At 41.3% G+C, this 22,708-nt stretch overlaps 1 protein-coding gene across 13 annotated transcripts in view; it reads left to right on the top strand.

The window, feature by feature from the left end:
- The window catches only part of VTI1A (vesicle transport through interaction with t-SNAREs 1A), a 331,254-nt gene that overhangs the window by 9,145 nt on the left and 299,401 nt on the right, over nt 1-22,708 (top strand). For all 13 annotated transcript variants that reach the window (XM_036265630.1, XM_036265627.1, XM_036265634.1 and 10 more), the window contains exons 2-3: nt 881-939; nt 2,874-2,984. In XM_036265630.1, the coding sequence (XP_036121523.1) occupies nt 881-939; nt 2,874-2,984 (170 nt within the window). The remainder of the gene's footprint in view (nt 1-880; nt 940-2,873; nt 2,985-22,708) is intronic.

Here is a 22,708-nt window from a genome sequence, read left to right as displayed (position 1 = left end):
ACCCAGGACTCTCTGGTCCGCAGGCCAATGTTCTAACTGCTGAGCGAAACTGGCCAGGGCTCCAGTGGGTATTTTTTAATCTCCAGATTTGAAAGTACAGTCTCAGAAAAAACTGTGTCTTACCCAGCATTCCATAATCAGTGACTAGGTAGAGACTTTAGATTTGGAATCGGTACTCCTGACTTCAACTATATCTTTCATTACACCCAATTCTTAATGTTAACAGAAGTACAGGTTTTTAAAGATTGTAAGATCTTGCCTAGTTTTAGGAATTTTTTTTTTTTTTTTTCCTGTGACTTTTAAATTGTATCTGTGTATTAGCTGGCTGGTTTGGCTCAGCGGTAGAGCGTCAGCCCTGGGACCGAAGCGTCTCAGGTTCAATTTCTGGTCAAGGGCACATAACTGAGATCATGCGAGAGGCCACCAATCTATGTGTCTCTCTCACATCGATGTTTCTCTCTCTCTCCCTTCCTCCCTTCCATTCCATCTAAAAATTAATGGAAAAATAGCCTCGGGTGAGGGTTAATAAATTGTATCTGTAAATCAGTTATTCCCAGTTTATTATAGTGAAGATTTTGCAGAGTCCTCATGCCACCACTACACCTGCTGTTGTTGACACAGTCTCTTCTAAAGAACAAAATAATTTATGGCATCCCTTAATCACTGGGTACTTCGTAAGATTATGTATTTCTAGATAGCCTAGAATTAGCCGCTTTTGAGTGGTTTCTAACCCACCAAAGAACGATGTGGTCACTTGACTGGTATGGTAATTCTCTAATCTGATTGACCAGAAAGGAAAAAGGTATGCAGAAATAGAAATTTTTAAATATTGAATATATTTATATCCTTAGCAATGTTCTGGTGTTATGGTTTGTTTCAGATGAGAAGAAGCAGATGGTTGCAAATGTGGAGAAACAGCTTGAAGAAGCAAAAGAACTGGTAGGTACAGACTTGGTAATACACCTTCACACACGGCCGGAGGCACTGAGGCTGATGCCTTCCATTAGCCTGTTTTATACATTGTAGGAATGTGAAACAACTAATTAGCGTTTTATAAATTAAAATTTGTTTTTAAATCGAAGAGAATTTGATAGTTTCTTGGGATTTTATTCCTTGGTAGTACATTTTTATAATAGCTACTGCTTGTTAAAGGCGTACTGGGTACCAGGCACATATTTTACTTGCTTTATAATATTAATTTTCATAAAAACTCTGCAAGACAAGTCCTGTTTGTCAAAAACTGTTAAGGATCTGAGTTGTTTTCCCTGCTTGCTCACTAATAAGTGAGATTGCCACAATTTCATGGATGCTGAGAGAAGAAATGAGATGCCTGGGTCAGAGACAAAAGGCTTTTATTACTCACAGCAGAAGCAGCTGCCAGAGTGTGAGCATCCTTGTATTAGTTCCCTGAGCCCCAGTTCCCACAGCAGTGATGCAGGTGGCCCTAGATGTAAGCCTACACACACAGTGGACTGTCTTACAGGAGAGGAGCGTGGAGCCTGGGAAACGTACCACTTTACAGCGGCCTTTAAGCAAGCCTTCCCTTTGTCCCAGGAGGACACATTAGCTCCTCCTCCCAAAGTGCCAATACAGCCTTGAGAATGTCCAGGGCCTTGCATTCTTGGCATGCCCGCAAGACTTCTAGGAGTCTGAGAAAACCATGGAGGAGTGATTTTCAACACTTATTACACCCCACCCCCCATTTTGTAGATGGGAAAACTGAAGAAGATTAAGTAACTTGTCTGAGGTCCACACCCAGTAAATGATGGAGTAAGGATTTGTATCTATATATGCTAAACTCAGAGCTCTAGCTCATCCAGTACTTTTTAAATATGAATACATTCACAGAGAACAAAAAATATTGTGGCCCAGTGTTTGGTTTTAAAAGCCAAATATTACAAGTATGATTCAACTTGTTACTGCATTGTGGTCCTAAATGAGTGTGAACGCAGGCATCTGACTTAAAAGCCTATGTTGTTAACCATCATTATATTTTTGTATTGCCTCACATTAGATGCTCATCTGTTGTATTTGAAGTGTTATATAATGACAGGTTGTTAAAAAGTGCCCTGCTGTGATTTCAGTGAGCTTTGTGACAAATAATTTAGCATTTTACTGTATCCATTTAACTCCAAATCAACGTGGTTTTAAAGTATAAGGAGTGAAGCTGGAGGTTGAGATTACATGTGATTTTCCTAATCAGAAAAGACTTTCCAGAAGAATTTTTACCAAATGACTAAGGCTGGGCAGACATTCTGTGCTTAAATGTTAGAAATAATGGTTTGGTTGATCTTCCCATAGTTCTGGTAGTTTGGGGTCAGAATACCTAACCAGGTTGACCTTATCCCGGGATATTCGAAGCATATTCAAATAATTTTTATTAAGGATGTCGGGATTAATGCACATGTTTTCATAGAAATTCTTGGTCAGCTAAGTGCCTTGGTACTCTGTGTGTTACTTGGCAAGCACACAGTAACTATATGTTCACCTAAACAAAAATTAAGCCCCAAAATAGTCACAGGCAGTTAGCTCCCAGAGCCTGATTCCTCAACTGTAAAATGAGGAATGGAAATTAAATTCTTTCAGCTCTAGCCCAGCCGGTGTGGCTCAGTGGTTGAGCATTGATCCATGTACCAAGAAGTCGCTGGAGGGCATGTTCTCTCTCATCGATGTTTCTATCTCTCTCTCCCTCTCCCTTCCTTTCTCTCTAAAATTACTAAAGGAAAAAATGTTTTAACCCTTTCAGCTCTAAATATCTGGTCAAATAAAGAACAAGCCCCTCAATGTCATCCCTATGCACAGCCAGCTTAAAGTTGTTTGCATTTCAGCCACAGCTGAATGGTTTAAATCACGCTTTTCTCTCACCCTGCCAGCTTGAACAGATGGATTTAGAAGTTCGGGAGATACCACCCCAAAGTCGAGGAATGTACAGCAACAGAATGAGAAGCTACAAGCAAGAAATGGGAAAACTTGAAACAGATTTTGTGAGTCAAATTCTATCCTCTGTCATATTTACTGATCTTTATACTGAATTTTCACTCACGTGTTCCGTCATTTCCGCCACATGCCTCACTCAGCATCATGCGCGTCGTCTTCAGGAGCTTGTGCAAAAGACAAGCAGCGCTCCTCACTGTTTGGGGCCTGGGGTCCAACGATGCCCACAGAGCTAGCTAACACTGGAGGTCAAGGGGTAGGGGTTCACGGCTCACAGATACATCTAAATCGTGTGGTCCTTCGAGTTTGGATAGTATTTATTGGTATTTAGCATTTACTGGAATTTAGAAACCCAATTTCAGCCTCACAGAGTTTATAACCTTCACAATGCATTGCCCATGGATGGATATCAGAAATTTACGAATGGCCTTATATTATACTGTCAACGCGTCACATCATGATGTTGTGGTCAGTAGTGGACCACGCATACAATGGAGCTAAAAAATTTCTGTCGCCTAATGATGCTGTAGCTGCTATAGTGTCATAGCTCGATGCGTCACCATATGCCTGTGGAGATGTTGGTGTAAGCCTGCCGCACTGCCAGGCACGCAAGGGTGTGTCACACAGGGTTTATGGTGCGTGATGCTTGGTGATGACAACAGGTGACTATGTACGGGCGTATGGATACACTGCAGTTTACGTCTTACTGTGACTTTAGCGTGTACTCTTGTACTTACATTAACAACAAGTCTGCTGTAGAACAGCGGGCTGTTTTATGCTGACAGCCCGACAGCAGCCTCAGATGCCCATGTTCACTACATCTCTTGATTACATTATTTTCTCCTGCGCTTGATTTAATCTCACGTTGTTTTGTTCGTCATGCCCCTGAGCACACAGAATCCACTGCTAATGTTGCCAGTAAGGGGCCATGTTGAGTGGTTGACCTGAAGTTGACCTAAAAGTGATTAAGGACTGTGAAGGTAGAGAATCAGTGAGGGCTGTTGCCTGCCAGTCGGGCATGCCCAATTCCTCCTTAGCTACGACCTCGAAGACTGGAGCAGAGGGACAGGAGCTCTTAAAGTATCTGCTTCATTGAAGACAATGAGACCTAACGACAACTAGAGAAGGGCCTGTGTCAGACATGGAGAGCCTTCTAATGACCTGGAGTGAAGACCAGACACAGCGGCGCGTCCCTTTTAGCACCATGACCATCGTGGCCAAAGCAAACAGATTGTGTGAATGTTGAATGGTGAGGCTGGACCCTACTGTGCTGTTGAATTCACTGCTGGCTCTGGTGGTTTAAACAATTCAAGAACTGCTGTTCATCCTAATGTGAAAGTGAGTGGTGGTCGTGGGTACTGACGTGAAGGCAGCAGAAGAATTTTTGGCAACTCTAGATGAGCTGACTGTGGAGGAAAATGACTTACCAGAGCAGATCTTCAATGTGGGTGAAACCTCCCTGTCCTGGAAACGGACACCTGAAAGGACTTTCACCAATACAACCAAGTCAGTGCGGGGTTTCAGGCTTGTAAGACAGGTAACAGCCTTGCTTTGTGGCAGTGTTGCAGGCTGCAAATAGAAACCCTTTGTGATCTGGCACAGTGAGAACCCGAGGGCCTTCAAGCATATTAATAAGCACACACTGCCAGTGTCCTACAAGAGAAATAAAAATCATGAATGACTCAGTGACTCAGCTTCTTCCCCAAGATACCCTCCTGAATTGCTGTGCCGGAAAAATGCAGTGCTGTTTGGACAATAATGTACCTTTCAATATTTTGCTTATTGTTGACAGTGCTCCCAGATATTCTCCTTTTATTAGTGATCTTCATCCCAATCTCAAAGTAGTGTTTCCCCCTCTAAACACCATCTCTTTGATTCAACCAATGGATCAGGGAGTTACAGAAGTGTTTAAGGGCTACTACCCGAGGAGGACCTTTGCCAGGCTATTGCTGTAACTGAGGAGACACTGGCGCATTTCTGGAGGGCATACATCTGTGACTGTATTAGGAACCTCACTTGGGCTTTGGTGATGTCACCAAGGAGTGATGAAGACACTTAAGAGGTTCATCCATGACTTCAAAGGATTTGCCAAGAATGCGGAAGCTGCAGAAATCAGCAAGGCTGTGGCTGAAATGCAAACAACTTTAAGCTGGCTGTGCATAGGGATGACATTGAGGGGCTCCTAGGGTTGTTCGCAGGAATCAAGCAACGAGGAGCTGCTGGAACTGGAACAGGAACACAGAGCTGAAGATGAGGCAAGAGAAAAGGAATCCGCAGAAGAAGAAAAAGAAGACCCTTCAAGAAAATTCGCAGTGAAGGATTTAGCAGAAGCTTTTGCAGATCTCAACTAGCTCTTCAGAAAGTTTGAAAACAAACGTGGACCCCAACACTGAAAGCTTTTCGTTAATGGAGAGGAAAGTTCATGGTGCATTATTCGCTTACAAGCAAATCTGTCATTGAAAGAAACAAACCAGCCAACCATCATGGACATGTCTCTGAAGGGTGGCACCTCTCGAGAGCCTCAGTCAGGTCCTTCCGGAGGTGCTCCAGAAGGACAGTGATCATCGGAGAGGCCTGCTCCGAGTGTATTACCCTGAGACCTTGCAGTGGGACAGATGTGGTGATGAAGGACAGTGATAGTGATGATCCCGACCCTGTGGAGGCCTGAGATAATGTGTCTGTCTGCATCCTAGACAGTGATCATCGGAGAGGCCTGCTCTGAGTGTATTACCCTGAGACCTTGCAGTGGGACAGATGTGGTGATGAAGGACAGTGACAGTGATGATCCCGACCCTGTGGAGGCCTGAGATAATGTGTCTGTCTGCATCCTACTTTTTAACAAAAAATTTAAGAAGTAAAACATTTTTAACAGAGAAAAGCTTAGAGAAGAAGGATATAAAGAAAGAAAATAGTTTTGTATAGCTGTACAGTGTGTTTTAAACTGTTATTACAAAAGAGTCAAAAACTTGAAAAACTTTAAAGTTTTATAGAGTAAAAAAGTTACAGTAAGCTAAGGTTAACTTATTACTGAAAAAAGAAAAATATATTTGTATAAATCTACTGCAGCCTAAGTGTACAGTGTTTACAGGGTCCACCGCAGTGACAGCACTGTCCCAGGCCTTCACATCCCTCACCACTCACTCCCTGACTCACCAGAGCAGCGTCCAGTCCTGCAAGCTCCATTCATGGTGAGCGCCCTCTACAGGTGTGCCAACTTTGATCTTTCGTACCATGTTTTTACTTTTTCTGTGTTTAAATATGTCTAGATACACAAATACTTAACACCGTGTTACATTCACCTACAATATTCAGTACAATAACCTGCTGTGCAGGTTTGTAGCCCAGGAACTATACCATGTAGCCTAGGTGTGCGGAAGGCTATACCATCTCGTTCTGTGTAATCACACTCTATGCTGTTCACATGACGAAATCACCTAGCAATGCATTTCTCAGAATGTATCCCCGTCGTTGAGAGAAGTGTGACTGCCCTGGCTGGTTTGGCTCAGCAGTTAGAGCATCTGGCCCGCAGGCCAATGAGTTGCGGGTTAGATTCCGGTCAAGGGCACATACCTTGGTTGTGGTTCATGCCAGCCTTGGTCAGGGTCATGCAGGAGGCAACCAGTTGATGTGTCCTCTCACATCAATGTTTTTCTCTCTCCCTCCCTCCCATCCTATCTGAAGATAAATAGAAAAATACCCTCAGGTGAGGAATGAAAAAGAGAGAAAAGCACGACTCTATCAGTATTTTTTTTTTTTATCCTCACCCGAGGACATTTTTCCATTTTTTACTCAGATAGAGCGGGAAGGAGAGAGAGGAAGAGAGAGAAACATCAATGTGAAAGGTACACATCGAGCGGCCGCCACCCACACGACCCAACCAGGGCCGGGGACAAACTGCAGCCAAGGTACATGCCCTTAGCGGGAACTGAACCTGGGTCTCTGTGGACCGCAGGCTGACGCTCTAACCGCTGAGCCAAACCGGCCAGGGCTCTATCAGTATTTTTGAATGTATGTTTCTATGTGTATTTTTGGCTAGGAAAGACTCCATAGACTTCATTAGAGTCATAAATGGATACATTACACTCCTCCCTGCCAAAAGACAAAAGAAACTCAATATATATAAGTGATCCTTTACATTGATCACCCATGAAAACAGAGCTTTCTCTTCCTATATATCTGCCTTTCAACTCTGCCTATTCATAGCAAATTTAAGAGTGAAAATTTAGTGATACAATGTTAAAATTAGTAGTAGTTGGAAGGTAATAGGAGTAGAAAAAGTATGGCTGAGCATTTCCACATTTGCATATATATCCCAAAGAATAGAAAGCAGGGTCTCAAAGTGCTGTTGGCACACCCATGTTCATCGCAACATTATTTGTAGTACCAAACAATGGAAGCAGCCTGAGTCCTGCAACGGGTGAATCGATAAACAACAGATTCGTGCATACAATGGAATGTTTTTCTCAGCCTTAAAAGTGAAGGAAATCCTAATGTATGTTATGACACGGATGAACCTTGAGATCATTGAACTAGGTGAAATAAGCCAGTCACAAAGACAAATACTGTGTGATTCTGTTTACATGATGCGCCTGGAATAGGTATACGTACAGAGACGGAAAGCAGAATGGTGGTTGCCAAGGTCTGGAGAAAGGGAAAATGGACAGCGACTGCTTCACGGGTGTAGAGTTTCAGTTTGACAAAATGAAAAGTTTTAGAGATTGGTTGCTCAACAGTGTGAATACATTTAGCAGTAAGGAACTGAACACTTAAAAATGGTTAAGATGGTCAATTTTACATTATGTGTATCTTACCAGAATTAAAAATTAAAGCTGAAAAGAAAGATACAGATGAGGAAAGACCTGAGCTTCACCTGGGAGCAACGGGACTCATGATGGCATATAAATCAACTGTATTTCTGACCCTGGTGTCTAAATTCATAAAGAAAGTCAAGAATTTATAAGAATCTTTCTGCCTCTGTTCCTGCCTTCGGTATTTTAGAGGCTACACCTTCTAGACTACAGTATATCTTTCCTCTGCAAAGCCAGTGGAACCGGACAGAGTGCAAATTCCACCTAGAGTCTAGATAGGTTGCTTTGCATGTCTATTTTACATTTTAATGGATATTTTCCATTAAATATGGAAAGTTGAGATGGGCTATGTCAGTGCTGTTGCTTTTTAAATTGTGTTCCTATTCATTAAAAAAACTAGAATTCGTTGTCCTGGCTGCTGTGGTTCAGTGATTAGAGCGTCGGCCCATGGACCAGAGAGTCCCGGGTTCGGTTCTCGCTAAGGGCACATACCTCGTTTGTAGTTTGTCCCCAGCCCCAGTTGGGGTCGTGTGGGTGGCAGCCAGTTGATGTGTGTCTCTCTCTCTTCCTCCCTCTCTCCCTCTTGCTCTATCTGAAGATAAATGCAAAAATGTCCTTGGGGGGATTAAAAACAAAACAAAACTAGAATTTGTGGTGGACCTAAATGTGAAAGAATTGGAACACCTACCTTCTATGCTCTCTACTCGATAAACCCGTAATCGCTCTGTCAAAGACAGGCGCACTCAGCAAGAATATGAGACATGCTGAGGAAATTGGGTTGATTTAAGAATTTGACAGCTCAAATTTATACTTAGACCACTCTAAAGTTCATGTTTCTATATAAATGATGAAAGTGAAATAAAATATTTACAAGGATTATTTTAGTTTGCTTACCTCATTTTTATGACACTCTTTTCCATTGATTTTTCTCTTGGTTTCTAAAACGACTAAGCGTATGCGTTTTCTAGGGCTGTTGTGACAAGCACCACAGATTGTGCGACTCAAACAACAGAATTTATTTCTCAGAGTTCTGGAGGCGGGAAGTCTGAGATCAGGCTGTCAGCAGGCTGGTGTCTTATGAAGCCTCTCCCTGTCTGTAGATGCCTGTCTTCTCCCCGTGTCTTCGCGTGGTCTTTCCTGTCTTAATTCCTGTTTTAATTTTGTCTTCTAAGGAAGCAAAATTGGATTAAGGCCCACCCTAATGACTTCATTTGACTCATTTAACCCTTTGAAGACCCCATCTCCAAATACAGTCACAGTCAGAGGGACTTAGTTAGGGTCAGGATTTTCACATGAATTGTGGGAGACATCATTCAGCCTAAAACACTGACTTTAGTTTTTTTATCTTTTCTAATTGACATTTTTCCCCAGGGGTGAAATTGCTTCTGTGGCTTACAGGTCAGCTAACTCAGTCCTCAGGGTTTTTTGTGTTTGTTTCCTGAGGAGTGTGATCCTAGGTAGATTCTTTCAGGTATTTGGACATTGCATAGTTGGATAAGTATGTCTTGGTATGTTTTCTAGTATAAATAAAAATAGAACCAGCAAGTGCAAACTACATTTATGCTCCAGGCTGTCATCAACAATTCAGGAGTTTGTATGTTTTCGCCACCACAGCTTCCGTCTATGTTGGGAGACATCATTATAGTGCTGTAACGTATTTCACTTTTTTTTCTGTGAACAGTAGGCAGAGTAGGCGTGAATTACTGTCACCATTTCACACACGATGGAACCAGGAGGGTTTCATTCAACAAGTCTTTCTCTCTTGAGCCCTCTGGTATATCAGGTACTGTCCTAGGTGCTGGAAAGAAGCCTCTAAGACAGATAAAGTCATTGCTCTCTGGGAATTCAAATTCTATCCAGAGAAACAAGAAATAAATTAACAAGTGCACACATATATCTGTCATGATTTCAGGTAGTTACAAATGCTATAAATACAAATAAAATGAGTAAATGGACAGAGTCACGAGCAGGGCGGTTGTGGCTGTTTCCGCTGCGGTGTTCTCTGTGACTGCTTGAGAGAGGAAGGGAGGGCCCGTGGATACGGAGGCAGGCAGAAGAGAGATCTGGAAGGGCCTCGCAGGCACGGGAGAGACCTTGGCGTTTCCCTCGTTGGCGGCGAGGAGCTGCCGGAGGGCTTTGAGGGTGGGTGGGCCTGTGACTCCCATCTGGCAGCCTTCTCCACCTCACCGCACTGTATCGTGTGGTGTTTGAATAGAGTGTAGATGATATTATATAATTCTCTTTAATTCTTGTTTTCTGTTCATATTTGTTTATTTTTTATTTTTAAAAGGAATAAAGAATACCTTCTTAAAGATATCTGATAACTTTCTTACGGTAATATACCATATGTAGAAATATTGACTCCCAAGAAAAAAATAGCAGAATTGGTCCATCATCTCTCATTTGCCGTGTTTATTACAAATGAAGCAGCTCTTTGATTCCTGTTGTAACAGCAAGACTTTGGGGAAACATCACTCATGCCGATGGAGGAAAGGCAGAGGACAACTCAGTACTTTTTTCTTAGACCCCATTATCCACTTGCTTGTCTTTCTTGGCCTCTCCTCCTCCTCTGCCTGCTGGACATACGTGGGCTCTTCGGGCTGTTCTCACTTACTCCACTGTCTCATTCCACGTGTTGCTGTCCCCTCCTGGGCTTCAACGCCCACCTCTCTACTGGCCTGCATTTCTAACCCAGGCCTCTCTGTAGCTCCCGATTCATAATTCTTACTATTTACTGGGTACTTCTACCAGAGTCCCTAAAACACAAACACTTAAATGTGACAAGTGCTAGTCACTTCCAGGTTATCCTTTTGATTCTCTCTCTCCATCACCTGGCACATCCAGTTGGTTACTGCGGGTTACCGATTCTGCCACCTAACTATCTCCTGCTTTCATCTCCACTGCGGAAGCCTGTTTCTCAATCCGGGTGTTTGTAGAAACCTTTCTTCCTTCAGTTCCTCTCCCGCTCCCCACCCCCGCACCACTTGGGGACTCTGCTCCTCAAACTCCGATCTGACGATGTGCCACTGTTCCACAGAGTCCTCCCTGCCCGCGGGGTAAAATCTAGATCAGCTTCTAGGCTTTCTGTTTGTCGCATTGCTTCTCCACGTCTCGTCTTCACATCATCAGTGTCACGGATCACGCATTGGCAACCCTAGACGTTGTCGTTTTCCTGTAGAGCAGTGCGTCTCAGTCTTTCTTCATTATTGCATCACGCCTCTAAGGAGCCTATACCCCACACATGAAATGTTAATACCTCAGATATTCTGTATGTCTGTACATTTCGTGTACGGTGGCCCTTAGGAGGACCACACATCTTTGTAATAGCTGAGATTCTCCATCCTCCCAAGAACCAGTTTTTGCCTCCCATGGGCATGATAGCATCTCTGCTGACCATGCATGTTTTAGAGAACGTTGAGCTTTATTTGGGCAAGCAGATAATTCACCAGCAGATCAGATCGATCCTCTCAAGGCTTATTGCTAAGCTGTGTCCAGACGTGTCTAGAGCAGTTCTGCTCTTGACATGCGGCCTTCCCTGGGCTCCATCTGGTGACCGGAGCCTTCAGTGAAGGCTCTTCCCTCTGTTTGGTCAGGATTCTGTCTCCTGCCTTGGGTGACTTCCAGAATCTCTATTTCATCCATAGCTCCCCAACATCTGTTCCCTGCAAGACCTTACCTTCTGCATATGCAAGTTCACTTTCAGCCAAAGACTTCAAGGGACCCCTTTATAGATTTCTGAAGCTCCTTCTCTGTGTGGCTCCCTTCTTCCCCTGACCCTGCTCAGTTTCATCCTTCTCAGCAGCCTCAGCTGCATTGTCTGCCTCCTAAGCTGCAAGATGGTCTGTGTAGCTTTGGGCCCCACCCCCATGTGCTGTAGTCTGGGCATTTCCTCCACAGCCAAGAGCCACGGTGATTGCAGGGCTCATCGCAAGTGCTTCCCTTCAAGGGACTGCGATCCTGGGCTACGTGTTGTCCAATTTTTTTAGAACAGTTGCTTCATACATTTTGTCCATTTTTGTTGTTGTTTAGAGTGGGAAGGCTAGGCTTGACCAATTACTCTGTCACCACTGGCATGAAAGTTCAGTGTAGTTTTACTGTTTACTAACCCTTGGAGGATGAGTGTGTACATCTGAGAATGAACAGGTAATAGTCCATTGTTTACAGTGACCCATCATAGAATTTAATTTGTAACTGAATAAATACCTACTTCAAAGATTTTGAAATTCAGGCTCTATGTTGTGTTTATAGTTGTGGGAAGCTGGGGGCAGGCAGTGGTCATCTTTAACCCTGTTATGTTGTTGCTACTCAGGACGATTCTGTCCACTTGCCTAATTCCATCCTTCTTGACTTTGGCCTCATATAACCTAAGATTTTTCATTTTTGGCTTCTTCTAGTCTCAGAGTAAGTTAGGAATACTAGGTCCAGAGAAGTTAAAAATTCAATCACCTTACTTTTCAGGTGAGGAAATGGAAGACCAGGAAGTCCAAATGACTTACCTTAAAGTCACACTGCTGTGTAGATCTAGGACCAGAATCAAGTAACCTGAAACATGTGCTGACGTTCTCTCCGTGACCCTTTGTCACCCCACCCAGCTTCACATTTCCTCAAGGTCGACTTAATAGCCTCTTTGTGTATTTGAAAACAACTTTTAAAAAATTAGAACTCATATATTTAAGCTGTTTTTGTCATTTCTTCAATTTCTCCCTTCAGTATTTGTGTGAAGTTAGCTGGGGCGTGGTCATGTCAGGTCACCATGTCAGGTTCCAGGAGAAGGGACCAGCTAACGGGAAAAGTGTAGTTGAGGATTTTTCAAGCTTAAGATTATTATTGTCTTCTTAAGAAAATAAAAATCAAACAAAAAATCCTAAAATTATACAAACCAACAAACAAAAAGCACTAATGTTGCATGAAATATTTGACCGAGTCTCAGTAAGTAAGAAAGAAACATGTCAGTGATGCACCAGGATGAGATTCCTGAAGTTATGAGAGCCTGTGTTAAATACCTTTTACTTCTCTGATCTTGTCCTGTGGTGCTAGCACCATCTTGTGGTTAATGTGCATCATTGCAATATTTCTTTTTTTTCTTGTGGAAAAGCTTAACTTCCTTTAAGACATATGTACACACACACATCCAGGATTTGGGATGAAGGATAAGACTGTAAGGAATGTTAGAAGTAGAGCTTTTTAGCCCAAACCTCAAGTTCACTGCTGTCCCAGGTCAGTGGTACCCAAATGCTGTCCTTTCCTTGTTTGGCAGGCTATGTGATGTGATTGTTAGACCAGCTCCTAGTGCAGAGCTGTCTACATCAGAGAATGGCACTGGCACTTCTGTTGACCATCCCAGCAGTAAGGCTGAATGGTCCTAGAAGCCCAACTACTGCAGACTATCGGAGTTGGTCCCTTAGGTCAGGGTTCAAAGGATACCGTGCAACAGCTTGAAGCTTTTACTGCTGCTACCTGTATTCTCTTTTAACAGGTGAATGGACACTTGAGTATCTGAGTTTATAAATGAAGCCAGTACCCATATTTTATTTTTTTTAAGTCTAAGATAGACTAAAGGAGTGCACATGAGCAAGATAAATCCTTTTAAATGTTGACTTTTGTTGAAAGTCAAGAATGTAATGTTTCTGTTTACATTTTATCTTTTCTGTTCTAATTCATGGGATATTTTATGTCTCTTCTGTGGAAGCTGTGGAAAACCATGAAATCATGTTTTAGAGATTGGGATCATGTCAGTGGTAAAATGTTATCATTATAGCATCAGCTGATCTTTCTTGCAGAGCCACAAGTTCATTCTAGAAAGAAATAAGAAAGCCCGACTGGACAATGCCACCTCAGAAAAGAAATTTCCCTTCACTACGTACACTTAATAAATATGCTTTCCACTTAAAAAATTATGTTTGTTGTTTGAAACTCTGTAAAAATAATGCCTGCTTATTATGGAATATTCTTTTTTTTATCCTCACCCGAGGACATTTTTCCATCTTTTGTTCAGACAGAGTGGGAGGGCGAGAGAGGAAGACAGAGAGAGAGAGAGAAACATTGACGTGAAAGGGACACATCGAATGGCTGCCACCCACACGACCAACCAGGGTCGGGGACATACTGCAACCGAGGTACATGCCCTTAGCGGGAACCGAACCTGGGTCTCTCTGGACTGCGGGCAGACGCTCTAAGCGCTGAGCAAAACCTGCCAGGGCATGGAATATTCTTAAAGAGTAGAAAAAGAAAAACAATCACCTTTGCTTTGTTACTCCAAAAGATCCACATTTTAACATTTGATTTGTTTCTTTTCAGTCTTCTCTTCTCTCATGCATAACTTATTGTTTTATTTTACATAATAATGATGTTACTCTAGCCACATTTTTTACCTTTTTTTAAGACAGATTCTAACATTGGTATTTCCCATTTCTATAACTTCTTAACCATTTTAATGGTTACATAATATTTCAATCAGTGATGTTAGTTCCTCTTTGTTGAGATTTTGTTGAATCTTAATATATTTCCATTTACTCCCACCATGATTTATTGTGCTGCAATCAGAACAGGATTATTTTCATCAAGAAAAGAAATTCATCATTTCTCAGAAGGCAGATTCCTGAATCACAGGGTATCAACAATATTATAGCTCTTATTAAAATATTACTTGGAATTACATTTTTATTGTGACTCATCAGATCATTTTGTTTTTATTTCTCTATGTATTCTCTGTGTTCGAATGTGGTTTCAGAAATAAAAATCATAGGTAGATCAGGACTAAGTACTTTATATGCATTACTCCTTTAATACACAGTTATATGAGAAAGATTCTGTTATTAGCTGTCATTATGGGTACTTTACAACTCTGGAATTAAATATAACTGAGATTTTTTATTTTTAAGATACTCTTTCATGAGAGATACTATAGTAATGTTGGTAAAGCCAGCAGATATGCACAGCTCTCAATATCTGATCTAAAACTGAACGCATTTTACATTTCCAATATTTCTTAATCAGAAACGGAAAAATATTTTAGTTCTCTGGATATGATTATGACCTTTAAGGGGAAAAGTGATACTACATGTATGTGCATGTACAAGATTTTCTTTCTTTGCAGGTATTTTCTTAAGACCATGGTTCCCAAGGTCCCACAGGTGAAATTGTTAGAAAATCATCACGCAGTTGGCTTCCTTTGTTTGTAGGCTTCTCATTCCAGGCCTTGACCTTGGAAAATCTTATACTCACAAAGTAGCCTCCAATAATTTCAAAGGCTGACACAGAAATGGACATACTGTATGGGGAGGAGACCAACATCTATTTTCAGCTGTAGTGATGCCTTTAGGGGGCTGATCTGTGCTTACATGTCACTCTGGTCTCCTAATCCAAGATGTAAAGGGTGCGTATTCTTGACCCTTCTTCCCACCATGAATACTTGAATTGAACGTATTAAATATTTTGTCGTTGGTCTTAGGTACTGAATTTGGGGTTGGCCTAAATAGATTTTCTTTACTTTGGAAGCCCTGACACTCTTCCAATGTGAATGTTTTTATACTACTTTGGGCTTTAGCCTCTTGCCTTGAACTCCTGGAAAGCTTTATGATCAGCAGAACGAACTTCCATGTCCACTGTAGTCATTGGAAAGTTGGAGTCTGTACTGGCATAGATAGATCAGTGTGTGCATTCACACACTTGTGGGTGTGTGCATTTTTTTGAATTGGTGTCAGATTTCTGATTGGGTTTTGCAGTTTTATTGGAATATTTTTTCTACCTACTTACTAATTTTTTTAATCATTAGAATTTAAATTATAGTGCCATTTTATGGCTGAAGGGGCAAATTTTGTTACAACTTTCTGATATTTCTAGTGGTTTGAGTTTCTAAGCCGATGAAATGTATATTTTCTGGAGACAGTGCTCAAAGGCTTTAAAACAAAACAAAAGTTATAAAATTTAGTGATTTTTAATATATTGTAATCCTTCTTAAATGACTTAACAAATTGTTATCGACTTTTCTGTTGTTTGTTTCTTTTGCCTAGCTACTTTGAGCTAACCTAAGAAATAAAGAGGAAAGATTAAAGGAAAAAAGGCAAGATTTTGAAAGGTTAATTATAAACCTGTGACAACTTTGGTCTTGTTATTAGTCACTAGATGGCACTGTTTATTTGCAGAGTGCCATTTTTTTTTTTTTTTTTAAAAAGGAACTGGTAGTAACTGAAATTACTGGCTCATGAATAAAATATTTCTAATGGGATTTGCATTTCTATATTGGCTGAAGACACTGTTGAATGTTTTATTAACCAGCCCAGTGCAACTGTCAGCCTATTAAAGAGATCCAATGGTCCCTGTTTAGATAAATAAACTAAATAAATCCAATTCGTCAAATTGTGTTCCTGGCTGTTTATTTTCCATTCTTTTGATGTACAGTTTATTTTAAGTTAAAGCCACACTGGTTTAAAAATTAATGGGGAAATGTTATTTGGTGTTTGGAACATGAACAAGCTAATTGCCATAGTCAAAAAGCCAGCACTGTTTTAACGTTACATTGTTTGCTCATAAATAGTAAACTTTTTAACGGTTGCTTATAAACTGCCCAGTGGTAAAAAAAATAGTCTGTTGTTCTGTAAATATATGGTCAAAGACTGTATTATCAAGATCTGTGGAATCCTGATGTAATTTCCCCAGGAAAAAGTACTATTTCAAGCCTTGTGCTTGGCTTTGTCTGTGAGTCATGCTCAGTGCTCATGTATAGTATATTTTATTCCTGGGAAGGAAAAGTAGCTGATTGATTTTTTAAAAATGCCTTTTACCAAAGTAATACTTGCCAGTCACTCTCCTGGTAGACGCCAAACATTAAAGCGGAGACGGGGCGCCGGCGGTGACACTGCCAGGGCAGCCAGAGGCCTGGCGCCTGGCTCCCTGCTCCATACAGAACCGATGCCCATGTGTGCACTGCCTTCCGAAAGCTCAAGTTCTGGGGCTCGGAACTCACAATTGCATCACTTAATACCACTGACTGAACTAGAGGTTTCCTGCCTAGGCCCTAGGGTGACAAACATTCGAATAAAGCATGTCAATTCTGGGCGTCGCTGCGCCGAGTGAGTTAGCAGCAATGACACGGCGCGCTTCCGACTCTCACTCCTCATTTCTTCTTTCCTGAGTCCTCGGTCGCTTTTCATGCCATTCCTGTTGTCTTCTATCTAGTCCCACATCTGTGAGGTTCCGGGCAAAACCTAAAACAGATTAGGCACTCTGACTTAGCATACATGGCTTTAGGAGTGTTCAGCTGCCTGTGATGAAGCCGGAGCCAGATGCGCTCTCTAGGGTGAAGGTCTCTAAACTGTGTAATGGTGGTTGAAGAGTTGGGCTGTGTGAACTATTTTGAGCTTTCCTGTGCAAGAAGTTAAAATATGGCTAGCATAGATTTCGCCAGAGACTTTATTTCAAATCCTTGGAAGCCTTTCAGGAAAGGGACCGGGCATCAGATAGTCTCTTTTTTGTTTTTTTGCTTTGGTTGTTTTGTTTAACTTTGTGTCCTTTAGTTCCCCCAAATGGGGAAAAAAATAATAATAATAATATGTAAGAGTAAAAACAAATACCAAGTGTGGAGTCAAATTGCTCTTTGGCTTTAAAGTTCATCAGAACATGGATTAAATGCCTTTACTAGAAACGGCGCTGAAATTCTTAGGTGTGCTCACGCGGGACACACCAAGGCACAGGACCCCATCCTCAGTGTATCTTGTTTCTCTGGAGGCTCCTCACGCCTTTGCAAATTCCTAAAAACTGCTGTAGCTCCAGCTCCATCACAGGCAGCTCTAAGGAGGTGTCCCAATTTCCTCATTCTCCATTTGGTTCTGTTAAATGTTTAAAACAAATTATCGCTGTCTTGGACTTTGAAATCCATGGTGGAGATGGAGTTTTCTGTTACTTGTTATGAAGAAGTTGAGCATAATTGCATTCTTCACGTGGACAGAGAGTGATTTGGAAACATTGCATGTTATTGGCCGGGGTGTGAAGTGAAAATATAGAAATGATAGGAAATGTTTCTTAAAAATGGGTTGTGGACTTTAAAACAAGGGTGTTGACTGTTAATGTGTTCTGGGTGTTTTTACCCTTTGACTTCCGCAGTGGAGCATTGTGTCTGCACGTTCAGGGACCATTTTTGTTTCATTGTTTTCTTATTTTGATCTTTTTTATATAAACCTAATCTAAAAGTAAATTTCAACTGAATATTAGGGTTGTTCTCATTTATGGACAAATGTGATTTTTAAAGTAAAGCATAGAAAGACGAAAACTATCTCCATGGTTAGAAACTTGCAAATGTATGTATGCTTTCTTTCATTTTAATGAAGTTACATTTTTCTTTTCCTACCTTTTTTAAAAAAAGAATGTGGTTCAGTGTTGTTCATTTCAAATGCTCCCTGGTCCAGGGCCCCTATGTGATGCTTTATTTACACTTTAAAAGTATCATGTGTTGTCCTGGCCAGTTTGGCTCAGCGGTTAGAGCATCAGCCTGCGGTCCTGAGAGACCCGGGTTCAGTTACCGCTAAGGGCACATAACTCGGTTGCAGTTTGTCCCCGGCCCTGGTTGGGTCATGTGGGTGGCAACCACTCGACGTGTCCCTTTCACGTCGATGTTTCTCTCTCTCTCTCTCTCTCCCTTCCACACTCTATCTGAACAAAAAATAGAAAAAATGTCCTCGGGTGAGGATAAAAAAACAAACAAACAAACAAAAAAATATCATGCGTTGCCCTGGCTGGTTTGGCTCAGCGGTTACAGCATCGGCCTGCGGTCCAGAGAGACCCAAGTTTGGTTTCCGATAAGGGCACATACCTTGGTTTCAGTTTGTCCCTGGCCCTGGGTTGTGCGGGAGGCAGCCACTCGATGTGTCCCTTTCACATTGATGTTTCTCTCTCTCTCTCCCTCCCACTCCACCTGAACAAAAAATGGAAAAATGTCCTCGAATGAGGATAAAATATATATATGTGTGTATATATATATATGTGTGTGTGTGTGTGTATAATATATACACACATATATATATCATGTATGTTTGTTACAAATGGTCCATCTGCATTTTTCTAACATTGTGTGCAAGCTAAATTTGGTCATGGACCACTTTGCCAAGAGAAGAAGTGTGAAATAGTGAGAAAATGCTGGGGGCAGTAGGCATGAGACCCCAGACGTGGCGTATTCATACTACACTTCAGTTTCTGTATCTGGAAATTTAGATTATCATATCAGTTCTGCCCACCTAATGGGGAAATAAGAGTCACATAAGATGAGAGTTGTGCAGAGGCTTTGAGAACTGCACTGATTCTTAGTCAGTGACTCTGCTGGGCACAGATAGTGATCCTAGAATTAGAGTTCAGAGGTTAAAGCATCTCAAAGTCAGGAGCTCCCTTCCACACCCTCTTTCCCAGTGATTCCGTAGGAGCTTACACAGAGGCCTGAAGCGTGCAGTCTTCCCTCTCATTCTCAAGCACGACCTTCTAAGTTGGATTGCTTTTATATTCTAGCACATTTTGTCTTGTCAAAGACGTCTTAGAAATTAATCTTTGCAAGCAAGGTTTTTCCTTGACCTTGTGGTAGTAGAGTCAGAATTAAAGGTGGAAGAATTATGATACTATATATTATTTTGTATCATTTTATTGTATGCATCATAGTGCTAATTAGAGTTATATTTGTGCTGAGTTTCTCATCTAGCATTCAAAATACACATTGAATTATTTACTTCGGATTGCCTTCCCATTCTTTTCCCAATTTCTAATAACTTACATTTCCCAGAAATTGTTAGAAGTCACGGTCTACGCATCATTATACCCTTGGCCTGCCATACCCATATTGAGAACGATGGGGGAGATTCTATAGTATATACTGTTATATAGTGAGAATTTAGTTTAGAGTATGCCCTAATACATAAGACAATGTAATACACAGCTAGAAATAAATAATGGAGGACGCCAAAATAATTTAAATCAAATTCTCACTAGTAAAACAAATAATACTAAAATTAATTTCTAACTAAAGAACAAACGAGAAAGCTGAGGAAGAGAACTTTCCAGCTGGTGTTCTTCCTTTTCACTTCATTAGAGTAGACTTTAATTGTGGTGATTTTCAACAATGTGGTAATTTTCAACAATGTGTTGTTTCGGTGTCGATCACTGCAAGGACCTTACATATATTTAATACCTATTATACTTCTAGCACTGTTCAAGGGATTACAAAATGAACAAGTCCTATTTTTATTTTTATTTTTTTTTTTTTTTATCCTCACCCGAGGATATTTTTCCATTTTTTGTACAGATAGAGTGGGAAGGAGAGAGAGGAAGGGAGAGAGAGAGAAACATCGACGTGAAGGGACACATCGAGTGGCTGCCACCCGCACGACCAACCAGGGCCGGGGACAAACTGCAACCGAAGTACGTGCCCTTAGCGGGAACCGAACCCAGGTCTCTCCGGACCGCAGGCCGACGCTCTAACCGCTGAGCCAAACTGGCCAGGGCAACAAGTCCTATTTTTAAGGAACTCATAGTCCTAATGATTGTAATGCTGTGGTAAGCGAGGTTCCGAATTTGCTGATGGGTTAGTATGTAAAAGGGCAGACTTTGCAGGAGGAGCTTCTCACCCTAGTGTGTGTGTGCGAATGAAGTGTGTGTGTGTGTGGGGGGGGGGGTAAGGGAGGGCACCCACGAGGGGATAATGTCCAAACTGAGAAGGATGAGGTGGAATTGGAGAGAAGCAGTGTGTACTTGGGTTGACCTAGGTTGAAAGAACGACATGAACAAAGGAGGGTGGGAGAGGGGTTAGCATAGTGGAAGGGAGGAAGGGGAGGCCCAGAGTGTTGGTATTGCTTCTGGTGTAAAACATGGGGCTAGAGCTTTGGTTCCCAAACTTTGCTACACATTAGAATCATCTGGGGGGTCTTTAAAAACTCCTGATGCCCTAAGCCCACTCCCAGACGTCTGTGACATAACTGGTGCGGGTATGTCTTGGGTATCAGGACTGGATGAGCTCGAGAGCTCCTCTGCAGAGCCTGTGGGTTAAGTTGAGGAACGAGGCCTTTGTCTCATGTGGGGTTAGAAGTGACTGCAAGATCACATGAGCTGAGTAATGTGGTTGCTTTGTATTTTATAAAGCGTTGAAAACAATGAAGCTCTTTCTTTCATATGGCTCTCAGTGCCATTTAACTTCTTATTTTTTCTCTCCAATTGTCAGTGCTATTATTTGGAATACATTTTTTAAGTTGACAGTTACCCACATTTCTTTTGTATCAAATTACTTTAAACATTTATTTCCTTTTGGTTTAAAGTTAGGTACTATGATAACCTTTATTTGGGGAAAACAGAGAAGATATAGCATGAATGATTTTTCTCCCCAGGTGGCAACATGGATATTTTACATTTTCGCTTGCGCTTAGAACAAAACAAACTCTCAGCCTTCAATTTTTTACCATTACATAGGCTGTGCCTTTGACCTCTTCTTCTTATGCATTTTTGTTCATAAATATACACATTTAACTGCTTTGGAAACAGGCATAGTAAGTCCCTTATAAGAACAGAAGTATAGTTATATGAGTTATATATATGTTGTTTCTGAATTTAGTAAGAAAAACTCCATTTTTTTTTCTTTTTTTCCCCTTGTGAAGTCTTGTAAGACTGATTGTAACTTAATTTTGTACAAGAATTGTCAAGAAATTGCTAGTAATCTCTAATCAGAGAAAAAGAAGTAGGGATGTGATGGATAAATGGGATTCTGTCATGGCCAACATCTTCATTGATCTTAACAGAATTGCCTTTGCCTCCCCTGTGTCTGTATTTTCTCTTGGCAATAAGCCGAGTGAATTTGGAACAGAAAGAAAGAGAAAATCTACGTGGTTCTAATGATGCTAGCTGTGCGTGGGTGTGGGGAAAATAACTTACACCTTGATAGTAGAATTACTAGAGGATTTCTCTTGTTTAGGGGAAACTGGAGTTCCTTTTGGAGCCAGGTTGGAAAATTCCTAACTTAACCCATAGCTTATGATACCATTTTAAATCTTATGATCATCATATCAAATGGGATTTTAGAGTTTCAGTTATGAAATAACTTTTAAACTATTTCTGAACTGCAGTCAAAAAAGACTCACATTAGAAAAAAATACTATCCCGTGTCTTAATCGCTATTTTAAAATCTATATCTTAAGGTAAGGTAATTATTTTCTCGGGGTTTTTAAAAGTGTAGTAAATTGATAGACTCTGTAGTCAGAGAGATTATCCTCATGAAAATATGTAATTTTAAAATGTTTTCAACATAAGCTTCATACATTTACGGCTTTTTAGCTAATTACTACTCCCTCAGGTAGATTCTAAGGAAATAATCTTACCGTGAATCTAGAAATACAGATTTGGGGTGAGATTTTCTGTCAGTGCGTTTTACAGCCGAGACTGCTTTCGGTCTTTCCTGTTCAGAGACTGTCAAAGTAGCAAAATCACACTTTCTAATTCAAGTGGATTGTGGCCATTGGTGGCACTGTGGTGCATACTGATATTTAAAATATACCCTATTGTGGCATTTTTCTGAGAGAAATTTCAAAGACCAACTTCATTTATAATAGTCCCTTTGTGTTAAGTGTTTACTTTTCACTCTGAAGAGGAATCATTTTAAACCCAGCAAAATTACCAGCTTTACTTTTTTTTTAATCATCACCCGAGGACATTTTTGCATTTATCTTCAGATAGAGTGGGAGGGAGAGAGGGGGGAAGAGAGAGAGAGAAACATCGACGTGAAAGGGACACATCGAGTGGCTGCCACCCACACGACCCAACCAGGGCTGGGGACAAACTGCAACCGAGGTACATGCCCTTAGCGGAACCGAACCCGGGTCTCTCTGGTCCTCGGGCCGATGCTCTATCCGCTGGGCCAAATCGGCCAGGGCACCGGCTTTACTTTTTAAAATATCAGTGAATAGTAGATTATGAACAGCTATGTTTCTTGCTCATGTTTTTCGAAA

Source organism: Molossus molossus, unplaced genomic scaffold, assembly GCF_014108415.1.
Source record: "Molossus molossus isolate mMolMol1 unplaced genomic scaffold, mMolMol1.p scaffold_m16_p_17, whole genome shotgun sequence".
NCBI classification, from domain to species: Eukaryota; Metazoa; Chordata; class Mammalia; order Chiroptera; family Molossidae; genus Molossus; species Molossus molossus.
The sequence above is the reverse complement of the archived record's forward strand: the minus strand, read 5'-3'. Positions and strand labels throughout refer to the sequence as shown.